This window comes from Peromyscus leucopus, chromosome 6 (genome assembly GCF_004664715.2).
Source record: "Peromyscus leucopus breed LL Stock chromosome 6, UCI_PerLeu_2.1, whole genome shotgun sequence".
In the NCBI taxonomy this organism is placed as follows: Eukaryota; Metazoa; Chordata; class Mammalia; order Rodentia; family Cricetidae; genus Peromyscus; species Peromyscus leucopus.
This window is the reverse complement of record NC_051068.1, coordinates 16,158,025-16,179,959: the sequence shown is the minus strand read 5'-3', so window position 1 is coordinate 16,179,959 and position 21,935 is coordinate 16,158,025. Positions and strand designations below refer to the sequence as shown.

General features: G+C 39.6%; 1 protein-coding gene across 2 annotated transcripts in view; it reads left to right on the top strand.

The window, feature by feature from the left end:
* LOC114684068 (ankyrin repeat domain-containing protein 26-like) overlaps nt 1-21,935 on the top strand; it is a 32,399-nt gene that overhangs the window by 3,220 nt on the left and 7,244 nt on the right. The window contains exons 3-9 of one of the 2 annotated variants that reach the window (XM_037206542.1): nt 2,545-2,728; nt 4,821-4,958; nt 11,005-11,075; nt 11,560-11,653; nt 15,148-15,438; nt 16,505-16,719; nt 18,412-18,640. In XM_037206542.1, the coding sequence (XP_037062437.1) occupies nt 2,545-2,728; nt 4,821-4,958; nt 11,005-11,075; nt 11,560-11,653; nt 15,148-15,438; nt 16,505-16,719; nt 18,412-18,640 (1,222 nt within the window). The remainder of the gene's footprint in view (nt 1-2,544; nt 2,729-4,820; nt 4,959-11,004; nt 11,076-11,559; nt 11,654-15,147; nt 15,439-16,504; nt 16,720-18,411; nt 18,641-21,935) is intronic. The other variant, XM_037206543.1, reaches the window with a different exon arrangement.

Here is a 21,935-nt window from a genome sequence, read left to right as displayed (position 1 = left end):
TTTTTTTTGTTTTGTTTTGTTTTGTTTTTTGTTTTTCGAGACAGGGTTTCTCTGTGCGCCTTTTCCTGGAACTCACTTGGTAGCCCAGGCTGGCCTCGAACTCACAGAGATCCGCCTGCCTCTGCCTCCTGAGTGCTGGGATTAAAGGCGTGTGCCACCACCGCCCGGCTTTGTTAGACTTTTGTTGTTGTTTGTTTTTTCTCTTTTTACTTTTTGGGGGTATGCCACCCAGATCCCAAATAAATCACACATGGAGCCTTATTATTACTTATGAATGCACAGCCTTAGCCTGGCATGTTTCTAGCCAGCTTTCCTTAACTTAAATTAACCTATCTGTCTTTTGCCTCTGGACTTTTCCCATTCTCTTACTTCTATAAATCTTACTCTTACTCTGTGGCTTGCTGTGTACCTGGGTGGCTGGTCCCTGGAGTCCTTCTCCTTTTCTGACTACTTCTTTTCTCCTCCAAGATTTCTTCTTCTATATATTCTTTCTGCCTGCCAGACCCACCTGTCCTTTATCCTGCCTTGCTATTGGCCATTCAGAGCTTTATTAGACCATCAGGAGTTTTAGACAGGCACAGTAACACAGCTTTACAGAGTTAAACAAATGCAACATAAACAAAAGTAACACACCTTAAAATAATATTCCCCAACAGGCTTTACTTTAAGTTCTCAGGTTGAGCTATTGAGTTTTCAATTCCATCTTCATTTCAGCTTGGGTCCTCTCCAATGTTTCTATTTCTATTTCCTGGATTGCTGCTTTCACTTCCATCAACCTTTTATGTTTGTGTTTTCTTGGGTGTCACTCAGGTGTTTATTCTCTTTAAGCTCTTTTCTTACCAAACTGTTTCTTTGTGTTGTCTTTAAACTGCTTGAATTCTCTGAGAAGGTTTATAATTGTTCTGTGTCTTGGAGTTCTTCTAGATAATTCTCATTGGCAAACATGTCTACAGGACTGGTAGATTTTGGAGAGAAGACATCACCTTGATCCTTTATATTGTTGGTATTCCTTAGGTGAGATCTGGGAATATAGACTTCCTTTCTTAGTTTTAAGTTTGTTATGGATGGAGCAGAGTTGGGAAGAAAAAAGATGTTGGGGCAGGATGAATCTAGAGATTAGAAATGGCACCCAAGTGTATTGGTGAAATTATTAAGGCCACTCCACGTAGTTAAAAGGAAGATTTATTTAGTGGGTAACTTACAAATTAAGGGATAGGTAGGTCGCGGGGTCTGGGGAAGGTGTATCTCAATCCACCGGTGTTCTCTGGAGCTCTGTTAGGTCCACCTCCACTGTTCAGGGTCCCAGAACAGAGAGAGCGCTTGCCCATCCAGCTCTCGGGTCTCCAGGCGCCTCCCCTGGCCCAGCCTTGTAGGCGTGACAGTTGCCAGAGTCTCAATGGGGGTTGGAACTTCCAGATCCAAGCTGGAATGGCTACCACTACACAGGTGGGCAGAGGAGACTGGCCTGGTACACAGGATGTACTTCTTGTTCCAAGATGAGAGTGTGAGGATAGATAGGTCTGAGTGGGAAGATTGACCATAACTTGGGAGAGTCCTGTTGTGTGGCAGGTAGGTATGGAGGATACTGGGCCAAGCCTAGAACTCCTCTGCAGTGAAGGCAGGGAAGGCTTGGCTAGACTGGTGCACTCATTGTAAGAGCAAGGCTAAATCTAGTCTACTGTAGAAATGGTGTGGATGAAGAGGGCATGAGTACTCACCTGGTTAGACCCTGGAGGAGGACATGGGTAGTCTACATATGGAGTGGGATTGTGAAGGCTGCATGAAGGGTCCAGTGGGCAGATGATGGTAGAGTGGGTCTTGGTGGAAGCCTAGACTCTGGCCACAGTACAGGAGGAGGTGGTGGGACTAGGAGGATTGGGGACACTGTGGACGCCTAGAGGGGTGTGTGTGTGTATGTGTGGTGTGTGTGTGTGTGTGTGTGTGTGTGTGTGTGTGTGTGTGTGTGTGATTTGCTTCTGTGTAGAACAAAACCCAGTGCTTTACATTAGACAGGAAATTTTCTGTGGAGTCCAATGACAACTAGCTGGGCCCAAAGCATCTCCTCTTTATGACCTACATAAAGTTGTTCAAATGAGTCATATATACTGGGTTGTACATTGCAAAAAGGCCCACAGGGTCAAGCATCCCCGGCCCCCCCCGCCCTTTGGTGTGCTATAAGAGACGGAACACTTGATTTAGGTTCCTCTCTGATTCCTTTAAATTTTGTAAGGTGGCAAGTGTGTGCCAGTCTGTAGTCATGAGTGTGTCACCTTGATGAAGGTGACAGCATTGTCTTCCTCTGCTGGTGTCTCACTTGATATTCTCTCTGACTAGTATTGGAGTCACTAACTGCTTGAAAACCTGTGCCCAGTTTGTGTGTGTTTGAAATTGGAGTAGTGGACATCAGAAAGAGCAACAGTAAGCAAGAGTACTTCAGAGGAGGGTTAAATAGATACTTTAGGATAAATCAATATACAACGAGCCCAGCAAAACAAACGTTTTCTAACAAAATGCTTTCCTAACATAAGCATTTTTACACTGCAGATTTGCTTTAAAACAAGAAGTGGAGAAGAGAAAAAGTGCTGACTGGGTTTATGAAAAAATTAAGGGGCAGCTGAGAGAAAAAGAAGAGCAATGTAATAAAGAAGTTAAAATGAAACAAAAACTTGAAATCCGTGTTAGGGAACTGGATGTGGAATTGAAGACTGTGAGAAACAATCTTAATGAAGTAAGTTAATCATACACTTAAAATTATATTTTGCTTTTATTTTATTTTTAAAGGGATAATATTGCTTACCATTTGAATATATTGAATATAAACATACATAATCATATGTTTATTTACATATGGGGGCATGATCTGAGAAATATGCTTGGCATATTGATCTGCAATCATCAAAAATGTGCACTCACACAAGTATAGAATATCTAGCTCTTCACCCAGGCAATGAAATCTTATTCTTGTGGCATCTTTGAGAGGAATGGAGACTTTCTTGGCTCTCTTTTTATGCTTACTAGGGAGGCTTAGGTCATGCAAACTCAGTTGTGTCCACAGCCACTCTGAGTCAGTAGCTTCCAAGTTCATTGTTTCATGTCTACAAAGAATGAGGAAATGTAGACACAGAAAAAATAAGGAAAATACAGATTCATTAAGGAAAATTGAGAATGAATTCGCAATAGGACAGGCTTCAAATGAGAAATGCCCTTGTATTGCTCTGACCATTTGTGTTGCCCTTGTCTGTCATGGATTTTATAGAGAGAATTCATTGGAGCCTGAGGTAGGCTCTACTGTAGTTGGAAGTTTTCCTGTGTCCTGCTTGGTCCACAGCCACTCAGACCCCAATAAACACACAGAGGCTTATATTAATTACAAACTGTATGGCCATTAGATCAGGCTTATTACTGACTAGCTCTTACATTTAAATTAACCCATAATTCTTATTTTGTTTAGCCACATGGCTTGGTACCTTTTCTCAGTTCTGCCTTGTCTTCTTGCTTTCTCTGTGTCTGGCTGGCAACTCCTGGCTGCTCTTCCTCTTCCCAGAATTCTCCTTGTCTGCTTATCCCGCCTACACTTCCTGACTGGCTACTGGCAAATTGGCGTTTTATTAAACCAGTATACAAAAGCATTATCCCACAGCACTCTACAGGGATTGGTCATTTTTGTGCGCATAATGGGCGTAGCTAATGAGAAGGCTATATGCCCTATGCATACTGTCTTGGCTCTACCAAAGAGCTTTTCATCCATTCAAGGAAGGAAGTCACATGTGGTACATGACTAGCTGGTTACCCACCATACCTCCTGCCTCTTATGTGGTCTGTGACTAATAATACTATTTATGTTTTAAATAAAATAGTGTCCATGAGAGTGCTGGTAGTCATCTAGGGGATTGGCAAGCTCATTCCTTGGCATGAACAAAGAATTGAGTGAGCATCTAGGAAAAAACAAAAGACCAAGCAATAGAAAAAACAAGAAGGCAAGAAGCAACCCCTTGAGATGGGAGGGGCCTGAGGCTGGAAGTCTCCTAAATAGGCTTTGGATTGGATAGTCCATGGTAGTCTAGGTCCTCCCTGTTCCCCTATTGGTCATACAAAGTCCAAGTAGAAGGTGCAGTAAGGATAATGAAACAATGTTACTCATCTAGGACTTAAATGGTGGTTTTATGAAGTCCTAGCACCCTGGGGACCTCCGTTGGGTCCATTCAGACTCAGCTTGCACTTTTCTTCCTCTAATATCATCTTCAAGTATCTTACTTGAGACTGACATTCCTCTTCCCAGAATTCTCCTTGTCTGCTTATCCCGCCTACACTTCCTGACTGGCTACTGGCAAATTGGCGTTTTATTAAACCAGTATACAAAAGCATTATCCCACAGCACTCTACAGGGATTGGTCATTTTTGTGCACATAATGAGCATAATGCGCATATGAGCTCATAATCCCCTTGAGCTCACCATGTAGCCTAAAACAACCTTAACCCCTAATCCTCCTGCCTCTACCCTCTGAGTTCTTGCATCACCAGCATGTACCACAGTCCTCAATTTGACAGTATATTCCGGATGGAACCCAGGGCCTCACTTAGGCACTCTGCCAACTGAGCTATATCCCCAGCACCAGGGTTTTGATTTTACTGTTGAAAAAGCTGGCTGTCATTTATGAATTAAATGTTGGGTAATTCATGTGGGAGGCAGGTTCTTGTGGGTTTTATCTGCTCTTTGAACATTTTTTTCAAAGTTTGTCTCTTAATATGGTTTTAAGACACTCCCCCCGCCCCATCTTACCAAGTAGTATAAGAATAAAACCTTCTCTAAATGTGTCTAGGCTATAGAGGAACGAAATGGCACTGAAAGGCAGCTTTTGCAAGAACAGAATGCCAGAATATTACAGGATGAGATCCTGGCAAATCACCTTCACAAACAAAAGGAACTAAAAATGGCACAAGAGAAAATTAGTTCTCAGGTATTTTCTTCAGTCACTTTCAAGTCTTGTGTATGGAATTTTATGTGTACATGGTTTTCAAAAACAATTAGAGGGCTCATGAAAGGTAAAGGGCACTTTTCAAAATCCTATGTGGATATATTTAATATGCATACTTTGATGTGGGAATAGCTTTTTTTTTTTTTTTTTTTTTAGCAAATTGGATAAAGTAGTGTTAATTCAAGTCCAATTGTCTATAACATAGTAATGACATTCACAGTGGCCTCGTCCAAGTCAATTTTAGATAGCCTGGAGTAACGTCTTTCACAATGGCCTCATCCAAAGAATGGGTTTTAGAATTTCCCATAAGAATTCATTTTTATGTGGTCACAAAAGCCTTGCTGGTAACAATGTATCATCTGCGTTGGGACTGTGATTTCTCCCTCTTGATCTGGTAATGGAGAGATTTGCTTATTTGTTCCAACACTTGGTAAAAAGAAAAAGCACAGTCAGGGGAGATCGTATTTTAGATGTCATTTCCTTCTTTTTCAGAAGAGTGACAGTTTTCTCTAATTCTTTACTTCAGTACAAAGAGCTTTTGACAGCAATGATATATTGTAAAGTAGACAGAGAACCATGTTACCACTAAGTTTCACACAGAACAAAGGCTTTTGTTTCTGTGCTGTGATTTCTGCTGCGGTGGCTGGAGTCCAGGGCTTCACACACGCTGTCCAGTTGCTCTCACAGTGAGCCATATCCCTAACCTCAGAACTGGACATATTTAGTTCATACACGTATTTCAAGATGACTCTACAGAAAGGTCGTTATAGCTTTCTCAAAAAGTATTTAAAGCACTTGAAAGATGAGGCATTTCCCTTTCATTTTAGGCATATCTTTAAAGCACAGAAATAGGAGGAACAAGTATAGTACTTCTATTCAAGGTAAGTCAATGAGAAAAAATTATCTAGATTTTGTCAGTGGAGTGTTAAAAGCAACTTTATTTAGATATAACAGACACACTAAATAGTTCATACATTTAACATATAGAATTTACTGCTTCTTAATATACACACAGAGTTTCATAACCACGTCTAGCACTATAGGCAATTTTAGAACATTTTTATTACTTTGAGAAAGAAACCATTCACTCTTATCTGGGAACCCCCTAGGGACTAGTCCCTCCCTCTACTCCTGTACAGGAAACCCACCAACCTGTTCCTTGTCTCTTTACTTTCCTTTTTCTCAGCACACAGAGTCCCATATATAGTCCTTTTGTGTGGCTTATTTATCTTAAAATATGTGACTTGTGTTATTCCAAGCCCTGCTTTTCTTCTGTTTATTGTGGTTCTGCACCACTTATCCATCCATAGGCTGGGAGATGCCAAGGCTCCACTTGCTGGCTGTCTTAGTTACTTCTCATTACTGGGAAGAGACATGACTGAGGCACCTTACAGAACAAAGACTTTAGTGGGGCTTAGAGCTTCCGAGCTGAGTCCATGACCATCCTGGTGGGGAGCATGGCAGCAGACATGGTGCTGAAGTAGTAGCTGAGAGCTCACACCCTTACCACAAAAAGAAGGGAGAGAGAGAGAGAGAGAGAAGAGAGAGAGAGAGAGAGAGAGAGACTAATTATGAGTACCGTAGCATTTTTCCTAATCCTTCCCAAACAGTTCTGCCAACTGGGGACCAGGCATTTAAATATATGAGCCATTCTCACTCTTTTGTATAATATTATAGGACCAGCCTTAATATTATACTATCCCAGGGTGCCCAGAAGTGACGCTACCAGGGGTGTGGGAATGAACCTAGATACAGGGAGCTCTTTCGTCCAACTCATTTAATTCGTCCTCCACAATCATTCTGTCCAACATTCCGCCCACTTCTATTAGGACCTGTCTGTATCTTTCCCAAGCCAGCACACCTTCATGTTTACAATACACATAAGAATTGTAAGGTCCCTACCAGAAGCTTCCTGGCAACTTCATTGCAACCCCCAAAGGGGAAGAGAATAAAGGCAGAGTTAGATAGGAGCTGAAATAAATCAGAGAAGGAATTTATTTGCTAGGAATATATCCTTACTGTGGTTAGGTGGAAACGTTGCGAGTCTATCATAAATGTGCTCAAATTATAAACTTACAGGTGATAAGATGAAGAAATCTATAAGTCACTAAAAATAAAACTGCCACTGTTTTTATCTGCTACCAGTTTTCTGACAGGACGGGGGAGGAGTACTAATAGCTAGTCAATCTGCATCACAGCTTGAAGCACCTGGTGAGAGGAAACCTTTTTGATCTAAGAAGTTGCTATGGGGCAGTGGAAGATTTGGACTTGGTTTGCACAGGAAGCAAAGCTGTGAACCTCAGAGCCAGGAACTTGGCCTGGGAGCCATGTTGTCTCTGAAAGGATGTTTCACCTAGTTCAGGGGCTTCAGGCGTCTAGCAGGTGGTCTGGTAGCGTTTTGTTCCTCTTTTGTCTTTTAATGCTTTGTTTGGGGCTGGCCCTATCTTTGGATGTGGCTAAAAGGAAATATTTGCAAAAGGCAGATACCCAATTCAAATGCTAAAAAGGGAGTCGGGAGCTCCGAGCCAGAAGATTCTGCCTATGTGATTTTATCCAAATACTTTGAGTATAATGCCCAAGATGGAGGTTCACACACATACACACATTCTGGGAGAATTATGAGCACAAGGAATTCATAGCAAGATGCAGCTAAATATTAAAGCTATGTAACACCAAATATTTCGTGATAAGTGGCTTTCCATTTGACAGACCCTTTTCCAGTCCAAGTATAGCTCTAATACACAGCTGAATCTCTATAATATATTCTTGTGGCCCACAAGATCACTCAAACCACCAAACTGGCTATTACTGAGAATGCTGCCATGGGCTCTCATTTATGAAGTATAATATGTATATTTCCCTACTTCTGGATTTTATTCTCAGAGTTGTATACGCTGGCTTTACCATTTCTCTTCTTCTGCTCTTGCTGATCTATTCTGTTTGTTTATTTGTTTGCTTACTTGCTTGCTTGGGAGCACAAGTCTTATGTTGAAGCCCAGATAGATCTGAAAATCAATATATAGGCTGAGTAGGACTGGAACTTGTGGTGATTCTCCTGCCCCATCCTCCCAAATGCTTGCATTCCAGGTATAAGCTACCACACAAGGCTAGATGTCTCATTGTTAAATAAATTGTAAATACATGCACTTAACAATTGTTAGGATAAGATTAATTCTTCCAATCTAAGTCAGCAGACTACACAGATGCTTGCAGAGCCCTATTTATTGTAGCATTATTCACAGCAGTCAACTTAAGGAACCATCTTAGATGTTTATCAATACATCAGTGAATAAAGGGGAAAATGGCATTTTACACACTGGAGTTTTATTATGCCATAAAAAAGAACAAAATATATATTCATGTGGTGCATATGAATGTTATGAAAGTGGTAGGCAGACTATTAGGGGAAGTGAAGGAGCTACCCTAGCCTAAAGGGGAAAAATGGAAAGAACATTGACTAGGGTTAAATGTGGTCAAAGCATATGATATACACAGATGAAAATGTATTTTTGAAACTCACCACTATGCACAGTGAAATTATGCTAATAAAAGAAAAAGACAAAATAAATGACATTCTTCATATTATAGCAATCATTTATTTAAGACAATGACATAATAAGGTTCTCATTTTAAATGTTATGGAATTAAATATAAAATTAATAGCACTCACTTTAACAGTGAAGAATTGTTTTGCATTTTTCTCACTATGGATAAAGAATGAGAGTTGCCATCATTCTTCATTATGCAATTGGAGCTGGGATTTATAGCTGTATAGTAATTTACCAGCTAAAATGCTCTGGATACAACTTTTCTGATATGCCATCATTTCATATAGTCTTCAGTATTCATCAGAGTCACGCTAAAGCATCCCAGCACGAACAGTGACTGGGAATGAAATGATTCAGGAATCTTACCGCAGTCCAATATGTTTAGGCCATTGGCTCTAGCTTGCCTCTGATGATCATGCCACTTGCATACTACTAAACCCAAGAGGAAGCGTTTGCATTGTTCTTCATCATCGCTGTCCACCAAGGAGGCCTGAGAACAAATGGGCTGTAAATAATGATAAGTGGACAAAGGTGCCATTGGTTAGTGTTGTTAATGGCTTCATGGGGTATTAAGAATGTATTCTGGGCCTCATAGTCCCCATTTCTTGCACTTCCTAGAAGGAAAGAATGATTCCCTCCTCTTCACATAGATTATTTCTTCCACTGGCGTGCCACTTACCTAGAACATCAAGATTTTTTTTTTTAAGATTTATTTATTTATTATGTATACAGCATGTATGACTGCAGGCCAGAAGAGGGCACCAGATCTTGTTACAGATGGTTGTGAGCCACCATGTGGTTACTGGGAATTGAACTAGGGACCTCTGGAAGAGCAGTCAGTGCTCTTAACCTCTGAGCCATCTCTCCAGCCCAGACATCAATTTTTAATAAACATAAAGTACAATAATAATTTATCAACCTGTTTAAGTTCTTTATGTATACCCTGTAATTACTAGTATTGTCTCCATTTTACAGAGAAGACACAGACATGGAAAGATAACTTACTTGGTATCACAAAGCTAGTAATAGTTGAATCTGGCCTTCAGACTCAGCATTTAGACTTCGGTGTAGATTCTGGACGTATCGTTTAAATTACTACCATCATTGGAATAGTTACACTCATTTATATCTGTATGGGCATTTCAGATCACACATGAGGTGGCCTTTGGAACACAATGATTTCAATTTTCACCACGGGGAATGTATTGTTTTCCTCCATTTTATCCATTTTGTCGTTGTCAGTGTTAATAGGCTTGAATGCAGAATGTCTCCCACAGGCTCATGTGTTTAAAAACTTGGTCTGCTGTGGGAAGTTATGGAGCCTTGAGGAAGTGAGGCCTAGATGAAGGAAGTGTGTTGCAGGGAGGTGGGTCTTGGGGCATATCAGCTGGCCTTGCTTCATGTCTAGTCTCTGCTTCTGATTTTTAGAAATGTAGCAAACTGCGCTGCAAGTTCTTGCCAGCATGTACACAGCTGCCCCGCCTTCCCCACATAAAACTGAAATAAAATAAATTCCTCTCCTCCTGAGTCACTTCTTGGCAGGTTTTATATCACGGCAATGAGGAAAGAAACTAACACTGAAAAATGGTACCAAGAAGTGGGGCGGGAGAATTTGTAGCTCAGGGCTAAAGAAGCCTTAGAAGGTTGTAAGTAGGGTTTGTTTTTTCAGTAGATGATGATGATAAATACATACACCCACAACCAGTCAATATGCATAGTGTAAGGGATTGTGGGGTGCTCAGCTCTAAATAGGACATCTATATCACATTCTGTCCTCCAAAGGTTCAGAGTTCACTGCAGAAAGGGGGACAGAAAATTGTAAGAGCCATGGTAGTTAAGTGCCTGCAGCAAAACAGTGTTGGCCAGACATGACAGGGCCACTGCACACGTGAAGTCACAGAGGCAGTAACCGCATCCACAAGGCCTCACAAGATCAAGCCCCAGAATCCCAGTGTGGAAATGAAGTGTTAGCATGTCCCTCGGCTGCAGGGTCGGCCAGCTTGTGGGCAGCTGCCTCAGGCTCCTCCCCCACAGCTGTAAGCCTCTCCCACCCACCGCCACATACCTTACTCACCATGATGAAATGTATTCCTCAAACCATGAGTGAGCCCAAATGAATCCTCCTCATTATTGCTGTAAGGTATTATGCTAGAGTGACACGAAAAGTAACTAACATGATAATATATAAATCAAAAACAGTGGTTCTTTTCAGTCCTAGTACAGGTATCAACAAATGTTTTAAAGGACTACTAGCATCGTTTAGGCTCTGTAAATCATAAGCTCCCTCTGTCTTGTTGTGAGGAATTCTTTTGGATATATCTGTGCTAAACTGGATAATTTTGCAGTTGCAACAACAAAAGAGTAGCAATGCACAGTCTTCGGGTAAAAGGCTACAGTGTCGACTGAAATTTTACACTGAAAACGCAGAATGGGCATATTTACCCCTGATGATTAGTAAAGGATGTTTTCCTTTATTTTAGTTGCAAGAAGCACTGGACCAACACATAGAGCCTGCACAATGCATTAAGAAGATGCACGACTGCATTCAGAAGTACAAGGCAGCATGCAAAATGGCTTGAGTATTTACAAAGCAAATACATAGTATGGTTTGAGACTTAGACCGGTCATGACAGTTTCTGAGGTTTAGTCTTGATTTACTTGAAGCGCACAATTGAGGTTTGGGGTGCACCTCAGCAACATAATAAATTTTGCACACTACCTAAATGTTGTACATTATCTACAAAACATAGCTAGAAAAACGATACATTTATTTTTCATTTTCTGTTTTGTTTTGGTTTGGTTTTGGTTTTTTTTGAGAAAGTATTTCTCTGTGTAACAGCTCTGGCTGCCCTGGAATGCACTCTGTAGACCAGGCTGGCCTTGAACTCATAGAGATCTGTCTGCCTCTGCCTCCAGTTACTTTTTAATTTTTAAGAATTTAAATAATTATTATTCAAGATGTTTGTTGAGAAATTGTGAGTTGTTTTTAAAATTGGCATGTGAGGGTAACTATTTTTAAATGTGCATTATAATAGACTTGGACTTGAAAATTGCAAGTTAAAAGCTACAGCAAGAAAACAAGCAGAGAAAATTGAACAGTTAAAGGAAAACCTACTAAGGGAAATTTTGGTAAGTTATTCTCTTATTTCTTGTAATACTGAAAAGAAAGTTTTATTTCTCTAGTATTTGGAATATTTTAGGTAGTAGGGCATTTTCATTGGTAAACACACTTGCATTCATACCAATACATAAAATTATTTTAGTAACACAAATAGTATTCTTTATGGAAGTTTTCTGACATCATAAAATTAATGATTTGGGTGGTAAATTTGAAATAAAAATGTTGTGAGAGTCTAAAGCCAATTTGTATGCTGTACGTTTTTAGCCACTCACCCCCTGAAGGACAGGTCAGCCTCTTCCATGTTTTGATTATTGATGTTCCATGTTTTGATTATTACTGATAATGCTTCTCTTACCAGGTTGTTTTGTAAATAATGTTTAAAATTTAGGTACAATGTGCAAGAGGAATACATTTCTTTTATTAATGTAGCTATTATTGCTATGGTTATTATGACTTTTGTGGCACAAGGATTAAACTCGGGACCTGACAGATGCAAAGCAAGTATTATTAGCACTGAGCTACATACCAAGCCTAAACTATGCATTCTAAGTATGTGCTTGAATCTCTGCTTGACTTTTAGAACAACTTTTAAAATTATAATAAAGTAATTATTTGATCTAGGATTTGGGTTAACTAAATTTTGTAGTTATCTATTTTAACCTAAGCCTTTCCCACAAGATTTTGATAATGAATTTCTTATAATTTATATATCATCAGGAATGAGTACTAGGTCATTATATAAACATTTTTCCCAGAGGGCAGGGATTTGATCTTTGGATTTTAGAAAATATTTTTTTTTTTTTTTTTTTTTTTTTTTTTTTTTTTTTTTTTTTTTTTTTTTTGGTTTTTTGAGACAGGGTTTCTCTGTGTAGCTTTTGCGCCTTTCCTGGAACTCACTTGGTAGCCCAGGCTGGCCTCAAACTCACAGAGATACTCCTGGCTCTGCCTCCCGAGTGCTGGGAATAAAGGCGTACGCCACCACCGCCCGGCTAGAAAATAATTTTTATATTCATCAGTGATCATTAGCCAAAGACTTAACTGTCCAATCTTAGAAAAAAAAAGCTGTTGTTCAGTATGTCAATATAATCATGTATATTAAAAACTCTATAAATATTTCCCAAGAAGAACAGAATTCTGTCATACATGCCCTTAAGTTCTCACCTGTAGAACTTAAGATCCTAAGTTTGCAATATAAACACTAAAACAAGGAAGTAGTTGCTCCCAGTGGGTGGTTTTTAAAGTCACAATTACTAGGTTCGTACAATTCCATTATAAGACTACAGTTAACACAGCGATAGGTTTGGGTATGGAGTCATTCTCCCAGCTCCCATCCACTGCACACAGGACTTGCATGCTAAGGAGTTGATCGCCAGCTGATGGATCCAGCCGCTGAAGGGAAGTGGGCCATCATGGCACTAATTTCATTCATGGACTAACACACTCATGATTCATAGCTGGTCTAATTGAAGGAAGTATGTCACTGGAGGCACATCTGTCCTTGGCCTCAACATTGTTTCTCTGCTCTGTGGCTTCTATTAAGTGAGGTTTCTCCTCTGTAATACATTCAGGCCACCATGCATTTGGCCTAACTCCAGGCATAAAATGATAGGTTCATGTGATTAAGGACAAAAACCTTTGAAACCATGTTCCAAAATAAATATATCTTTTTTCCCAATTAACTGTACCAGGGGCAGAGAAACCTGACCAGTAGAATACTAGTACCAAGAAGCAGAGAGATTGCTGTGTCAAAAATCTAACCATGTGATTGTAGGCACCAGAACCAGTTTGTGTAAAGAATTTGGAAATATTTGAAAAAGCAGCTTATAGAATCTTTAAGAGAACTTTTGTCTGAGAGCTCAGAAGACTAGAATGTGAAGAGTATAAGCTGTGTTCATGAAGTTTCCAATATGAACAAGGACTCCATTGTAGGTTAGACTCATAGGGCATTCATGTTTTTTTTTTCTTACAAAGAGCATGTTCTCATTTTGTTCATGGCCTAAGACTGTATGACACTAAGTTTAAAGTGATAAATTAATTTAACTGGTGGAAGAAGAAATTTCTAGGCAGCCTGACATTCAGGCTGTTGCATCACTGTTGCAAGCTGGATTTAACCAGGTGTTTACTAAAAGCTAGGAGCAAAAAATATGATTGGACAATTTTTAAAATTTTTGTAGTTATGCCTGTGTAAAGCTGGGGTGAAGGAAGGCATCATATCTGCAAAGATAAACACCATTTTAAAAGAAGCCAGTGAGCAGGGCATGGTGGCACACATCTTTAGTTCCAGTACTCAGGAGGCAGAAGCTGGCAGATCTTTATGAGTTCAAGGCCAGCCTGTTCTATTTAGTGAGCCAAGGCTACATAGTCAGACCATCTTAAAAATAAAATAAAATAAAATAAAGCAAAAGCAAACAAACAAAAACAACAAAAATAACTATATAAAAAAAGAAGCCAAGTATTTTTCACTAGAACAATCAGAAAGATATCTTGAGGTCATTTCAGGTATCAGCAAAACCACCACAGCAGCAAGTGGGTGAAGGTTATAAAAGGGTAAGTTCATGTTAAAAAGGCTTGAGAATTGAGGACGACTTGACACACTTCTGACACAAAGCTGCCTAAGATATTGTTTCCCAGAATTCCTTACACGATGCTCAGCTCATAGCTATGAGTTTGCTTGCAACTTAGAATCCAACTAGTCAACAAAAAGTTGTTGGAACTTTGAATGTACACAAAATACATTTTGCATTATGACAAGACCATGAGTCTTTAGGGCCCAGAAGGAGAATATTACAGTTTGGATAGGTGGTATTTCCCAAAGCCTCGAATGTTAAAGGCTTGTGCCCCAGCTGATGGGTCCAATCACTTATCAATGATTGGCCCACAGAGGTACTAAAATCAACAATAGATTAATGCATCCATGGATTCATAGCTGAATATGGTATAAAGATTTGGGGCCTACTTGGAGGAAATAAGGTCACCAGGAATGCACCTTTGGCAAATGGATCTGTCTTCTTTAAAAGTGAATATAGATGCCATAAGAAGTTTTCTTCTAAGGGGTAACTTCATGTTAAGACAAAAGTGTAGAAAAATAACATTTTTGTAACAAAGATAATGGATATGAAGACCATATTTTTGTGACTTTGGTGACTTTTTCCTTGTTGACTTTCTGAGTAACAACAGTGTTGTAAGAATCAGTTAGGGGGCTGGAAAGATGGCTCAGGGGTTAAAAGCACTGGCTGTTCTTCCAAAGGTCCTGAGTTCAATTCCTAGCAACCACATGGTGGCTTACAACCATCTGTAATGAGATCTGGTGCTCTTTTCTGGTCTGCAGGCATGCATGCAGACAGAACACTGTATACATAATAAATAAATAAATAAATCTTAAAGAATCAATTAGAATGGTACTTTGTCCCAACTAAAATTGTGTCAGATTTTACTTGTTTTCTATTAGACTATTCTCAACCCACTTGCCTCAGCACCAAAGCATATTATTTTATGTCTACAGAATGATGATCTTACTGCAAAACTGGAAACTGCATCTTCCAAATGTCAACATCTACATAAAGAAAATCAGCTGCTTCAGCAGGAGTTACTGTCTATGAAAACCGTACAAAAGAAATGTGAAAAATTAAAGAAGCATAAAAAGAAGTTAGAACAAGAAATAGTTAACCTCAAAAGTCACATGGAAAAGAATATGATAGAATGTGGTCAAATAGAACAGTATAAGTGGGAAATTGAAGAGAAAACAAAGCAGGAGTTAGTGCAAAAATTAAAACAAGTCAACCTATTTTTGCAGGTTAATTATATACAATATGACTTAATTCTTTTTACTGCAAGTTATGTTTTGGGTGTATATGCTGTATGTGTTCCATCTACTTCTTTTGTAGCAATCTGTTTTATATATTTTTAAGAAATGTGGGAAAGGCCAGAGGTTAGGGAAGACCAGATTGAAACAGTGTTGTTTGGACACAGCCAGACAGCTGAACTCACAAACTCAGCAGATGTGATAGCTTGCAAAAGACATGGACAAAATCGAGCCAGTCATCATTTAACATGAAGTGGGGTGGGGTTCTTGAGCTCCTCTCCCAACTAAGGAACTATGGACAGTTGATGGCTTCTAGGGAAGAGAGAGTAAGTTTTTAGAGGGTATGGTCAATCATGATCCAGTAGATAGCCCTGACACCCATGAGTATACAAACAGCACAAATTGGTACATTTTTATTTTTAAGAAAAGAAAGACAATAAGAAATTAGATGTAGGAGGACTTGAAGGGAGGGAGGGGATGAATATGATAAAATACATTAAAAATACATTCTATGAAACTCTCAAAGAATACAAATGTTATATTAGAAATTTTGGAAGGCAGATAATGCCTGTTTTCCCTTGAAATAGTTCCATTGATGTAACTGAACTGACTACGCAAAATTATTTTTCTTAGAGAATCATTTGGTATTTAAGACTAGCTGGCATAAAATATGATTTAGGAAGAAAAAATATGGCACAAAATTGCACTTTGAATTGTACTTAAGTTACCTTGTTCAACTTTAAAAATTGTCAGATTGTGTGAGTATGAACAGTGAATAGTATTGATCTGAGACCATAGTTCATTGTTAGAGCACATGCTTAAGCACATGTATTCAATGCTCAGCACCACAAAAAAATTATAATGGTAACACATAAATGAATGATTCCATTTTTAAGTTCAAATTTGATGTAATTCATATGAATGAAAAATATTTAGAATTTAGCATCATTTTATATATTTAAATACATCTGTGAAATAATTGGTCAAAACTAAAGGAAACAGATACATAAGAACTGTGTGAGCAACTTTTAGCCTGTTTCCTCTCCACTTGCCGTAGACACAAGCCGCCTATGAAGATAAGCTGGAGAAGTTGAGGCACAAACAGAACGCTTCGGTACGAACGCAAATGAAGCTCAGAATACGGGACCTGGAGTCCGAATTCTCTAAAATGAAGAGTCAAGTAGATTGTAATCAAATAGAAATGGAAAACTATAAGCAGCTCTACCTAGAAGAAGTCAAAATTAGAAAATCATTGTCAAATAAACTAAGCAAGTAAGTTAGAACATCATGGAAGATAAATCAAGCTCATTAACTTGTCCCTATGACACAGTTTTTAGTGAAGTCAGTTACAGCAATTGGTGGAATGTGAAAAGGAACTCTAGGATGTAAATTTGGAGGCTGGTGCTGGCCTCACATGGGCAGTGCCTCTCCCCCACAAAAGTTACAAAGGAAAAGAAAATATAATTTTAGGAAATAAAATCAGCAAAATAAACTTATCCTAGGGGGCTGGAGAGATGGCTCAGTGTCTAAGAATGCATCCCGATCTTGCAAAGCCCCTGAGTTCAGTTCCCAGCATCCTCATCAAGCAGCTCACAGCACCTGGAATTCCAGCTCCAGGGAGTCAGTGCTTCAGACTCTGCTAGCACCTGCAGTCATGTGAGCACACACCTAATCCTTTTTTAGAAATTTACTTCTAATAACTTCATCCATGTCAACTTATATCTCCTCTTCTTCTTTCTACATGGCTTTTTATCCTGCTTAATGCTCTCCTATATAGTTAACCTGGCATATTCTAAAGCTCTGTATTTCATAACACCCTGGTTAGCATCCTCAAAAAAAGAACCATTAACAAGGTTGGGAAATGGGCTGGAGAGATGGCTCAGAGGTTAAAAGCTCTGGTTGCTCTTCCAGAGGTTCTAAGTTCAATTCCTAGCAACCACATGGTGGCTCACAACCATCTATAATTTGATTCGGTGTCTTCTTCTGGCTGGCAGGCATACATGCAGGCAGAACACTGTGTACATAATAAATAAATTTAAAAAAAAAAACAAGGTTGGAAAATAACAGCTTAAGCCCATGGGTCATGGCATACTATTACTGTTGCACTGGGCACATCCTAGTCTCTGGGAAATGAACTTTCCTTGATTAGGTTTTTTGCTATTTCCACTCGAGGGTCCTAGATACATATTGTCTTTTAGAGTTTTCTATTGTACCCAAAAGCATAGTTTGTCACAGGAAAACATTAAGAAACGTATAATTTGGAAAGTGAGAAGATGTAATTTCTGATTGAGTGTAGGGCTGAGTGGAGATAAAAAGGGCAGAGTCCACCTCTAAGGTCTTGGTAAGTGTGATGGCTGCTTTGTCCTTTGAGGTGCCTGAGCAGTGCACGGTCTCTGTCTCAGCCATCTCTTCTCTTCTAGAAGTTGTTCCTCTGAGTTGTTTTTCACTGCCACACACTTCCAATGTGCATATGGTAAAAGAAAAATGCCTTTGAAGGGATGGTTTTTAAATCTTTATGTTGATTTACTAAATACATGCATTTCTGACTTTCTCTCTCTTACCTTCAACATTCTCACAAAGTAGATTGATGACTAAAGCCAGGCAAACTAACTTACTCATCATTTTGCTGTTAAATATTCATGTATTTCTAGTGACATCATGAATCCTGTGCATAGGGCTTTTCCAGATCTGCAGTCTCACCCATTGGGCCATGAATCATCAATAGACGTCTCTCTCTTCTACACTGTTTGAATTGTCTGCTAATTAGAAATTCCCCTAGAAATACATATGCTTCTTTAGAGCAGTTCAAACCCTGTATTTAGATACAGTGTATATGCTCTGACACAGTTTAGGTACTAAGATACTGCTTACTGAGGAATTTCATTAACCACTTTAAAATGTGGATTACTTAGGATCCACTTAGGAAAGTGAGGTGTGAATAATTTGTCTTTGCACTCTTCATAGAACAGATGAAAAGCTAGCGGAGGTCAAGACCAAACTTCTCCTGGAGAGAAAACAGAACAGGGCTTCACAACACAGCACCATTGACACAAGATCTGTCCTGGAGTCCACTTGTCCTAGAGACCTTAGTAATAGATTGTTCATTCCAAGAACTTTCTCTGGAGAAAATGTAATGGTTCCTACCTCAAACCTCTGGCATTCAATTGAGACCACGGAAAACTGCAAGACTAAGGTCGGTTTTATCTTCTTACTTTCCTTTAGAGCCATCCCTGGCATAGTTCTTTTCCATTTCAGATACTACTAAGTTATTTAGTTGGCTTGTGCATATTGAGTGAACACCACAATGTACGCTCAAGAAGAAAGAAAACAGAAATTTGATCATTTTCAAAAGCTCAGAAGTTCTCATTCACAAACAGCACTCATTTGTTAACTTGAGTTTTCAGATGTAACTAACAGGTAGATATTTTCACCTTCTTTTTAAGATTACTAGATCGCTGGTTTAGAAAATGAATATGATAGCCAAACACTGAAGGTTTGTTTTGAAATGCTTTGGCTTTCCTTGTAAATGATTTTACTTTCTGCTTCTATGTTAGTTTCAGGCTTTTTTTTTCCTTTGTTATGTGAAAAATATCATTAGAATTTTAATGGAATTGCATTGACTCATGGTTTGCTTTCCATAACATGGCCGAATTCACAATATTAATTCTGGTGACCTGTAAGCCCTGTGACATCTTTCGTTTCCTATTGCCTTCCTTAATTCTTTGCGACTTTAAGTGTTTCACTGTAAACTCTCTACCGTCACCTTCCTTGCCCACTCAGCTTTGTATGCTCCTCCCCTTTTATCAGCCATCAAGTCTGATTTCAATGCCCAGGTACTCATGAATGTGTAGTGTGGTGAATGTATCAGGGGCAATAGTCTTAAAGAAAACTGACTCTCTCTCAGCAATTATCAACTGCAATAGTTTCTCTGATAGATGTTGCTGTTGGTCTTTGGGGGGGGGGGGTGCCACCTAGCTCCCAAATAAACACACGGAGACTTATTCTTAATTATCAATGCCTGGCCTTAGCTTGGCTTAGTTTCTAGCCAGCTTTCCTTAACTTAACCCATCTATCTTTTACCTCTGGGCTTTTCCTTTTCTCTAACTTCTGTAAATCTTACTCTTACTTCGTGGCCTGCTGTGTAGCTGGGTGGCTGGTCCCTGGAATCCTCCTCCTCTGGCTGCTACATCTTAGCTCTCCCCTCCCAGATTTCTCCTTCTATATATTCTCTCTTCTATCCTTTCTCCTGCCTTGCTATTGGCCATTCAGCTCTTTATTAGACCATCAGGTGTTTTACACAGGTACAGTAACGCAGCTTCACAGAGCTAAACAAATGCAACATAACAAAAGTAACATACCTTAAAATAATATTCTACAACAGCTAGAGGTAGAACTTCATGTCCCTCTCCCATTGCCATGATATTTCTTGTGGCTGGAGTGTCCCCCAGTCTTGTGTATGCTGTCATAACCACTGTCAGTTTGTCTTTGCCAGAAAGGTGTTTTTCTTGTAGACAATAGTTAGTTTTTTAAACCAATCAAACTCTGTATCTAATTGGTTGGTTAAGACCATTTACATGCCATGTGATGGTGGCACACACCTTTAATCCCAGCACTTGGGAGGTACAGCCAGGTGAATCTTTGTGAGTTCGAGTCCAGCCTAGTCTACAAAGTGAGATCCAAAACAGGCACCAAAAGTACACAGAGGAACCCTGTCTTTGGGGGGGAAACCATTTACACTCAGAATTATTATTGAAAAGAGACTTTTCTGATTCCTGTAATATTGTTGTTTCATAATAACTTTCATAAGTTGTTTGTTTGTTGGTTCAGGATTTGTTGTGGTTGGTCAGTCCCATATTGCTACCAAGAGGTTTCTGGCTTAATATATATGGTAGTTTGAATGAGAATGGCCCCCATAGGCTCATATATTTGAACACTTAGTTACTAAGGAGTGGTACTTTTGGAATGATTAGGAGATGTGACCTTGTTAGAGGAAATGTGTCACTGGAGGTGGGATTTTAGGTTTCAAAAGTCCATACCAGGCCCAGCCTCTGTCTCTGTCTCTGTCTCTGTCACTCTCTCTCCATATGGATCAGAATATATCTCTCAGTTACCGCTTAGTACTTACCTACATTCCACAAAGTTCCCTGTGATGATAATGGACTAAATCCCTGAACTGTAAGAAAGCCCCCAATTGGCCGGGCTGTGGTGGCGCACGCCTTTAATCCCAGCACTCGGGAGGCAGAGCAGGCGGATCTCTGTGAGTTCAAGGCCAGCCTGGGCTACCAAGTGAGTTCCAGGAAAGGCGCAAAGCTACACAGAGAAACCCTGTCTCGAAAAACCAAAAAAAAAAAAAAGAAGAAGAAAGCCCCCAATTAAATGCTTTCTTTTCTAAGAGTTGCCATGGTGTCTCTTCACAGCAATAGAACACTGACTAAGATAGAAGTTGGTACCAGGAATGGGGGTGTTGCTCTGATAGGCCTGGCCATGCTATGTATTAGAGAAATATGGAAGATTTTTAGGAATTTGGACTAGAAAAGCAGGGGCTTACTGTGTCGTTCTAGTGGGAGCATGGAAGACAGTGCTGAAGGTGATTTGTATAGTAGGAGCCCAGGTTAAGAAGTTTCAGAAGGGAAGGATATTATTAAGTGACATGGAGACTGTGATCTCAGTGTTTGGCGAAGAATGTGGCTGCTTTCTGCTCTTGTCCTGAAAATCTGTTGGAAGCTAAATTGGAGAGTTTTGGATCAATGGCATTGGCAGAGGAGATTTCAAGACAGCCTAGTATTGACCGTGTCACATGGTTCCTAGCAGTCACTCTATGGCAAATCTATAATGAAAAGGAGCAAGCTAAGCAAGGAAAAATACAAAATGTAAAGTTTGAAAAGGAAAGGGGCACCAGAAAATGAGCTAAGTCTTGTGTTCAAGGAGCTAAACAGTCTAAGGAAAAGCCTGATATTAAAATGGAATAAAGGGAGTGGTAATCTCAAGATAAGACCCCACCAGATAAGCTTCAAACTTGTGAAAAAGAACTAAAGAAAATCTTAAGCAGTTAATGAAACCATCAACTACAGAAAGTTGTTGAAAATTTATTTGAACAAATGAGCCATGTTCTAGTCCCAGCAAGCAGCAGAACTTGGTAGCTTTGTCCATGTGGTTCTGGCTTTAGAGTCAAGGATAACAAAGGGGTTTTGGAATCTTCCTCCACAACTAAGCAAAGCCAATGAGGCCAGGTGTGTATCAGGGATGTCCCTACATGAAGACTCAGTTGAGGCTGCTGTGTGAAGCTGACGGTGAAGCCTGGACTGTACTGGAGACACCAAGATATTGAAGATGCCAGCATCATGGGATATTGTCAAGGAAATCTGCAGACCTGGTGTGGAAACAGCCCAACAGAGAGAAGTATGCTGTAGTCAACGAAGCTGAGAGGTGTTGAAGATCTGAAGAACATTTTGACATCAGACATGGACATACAGAGTGTGGCATTTGCC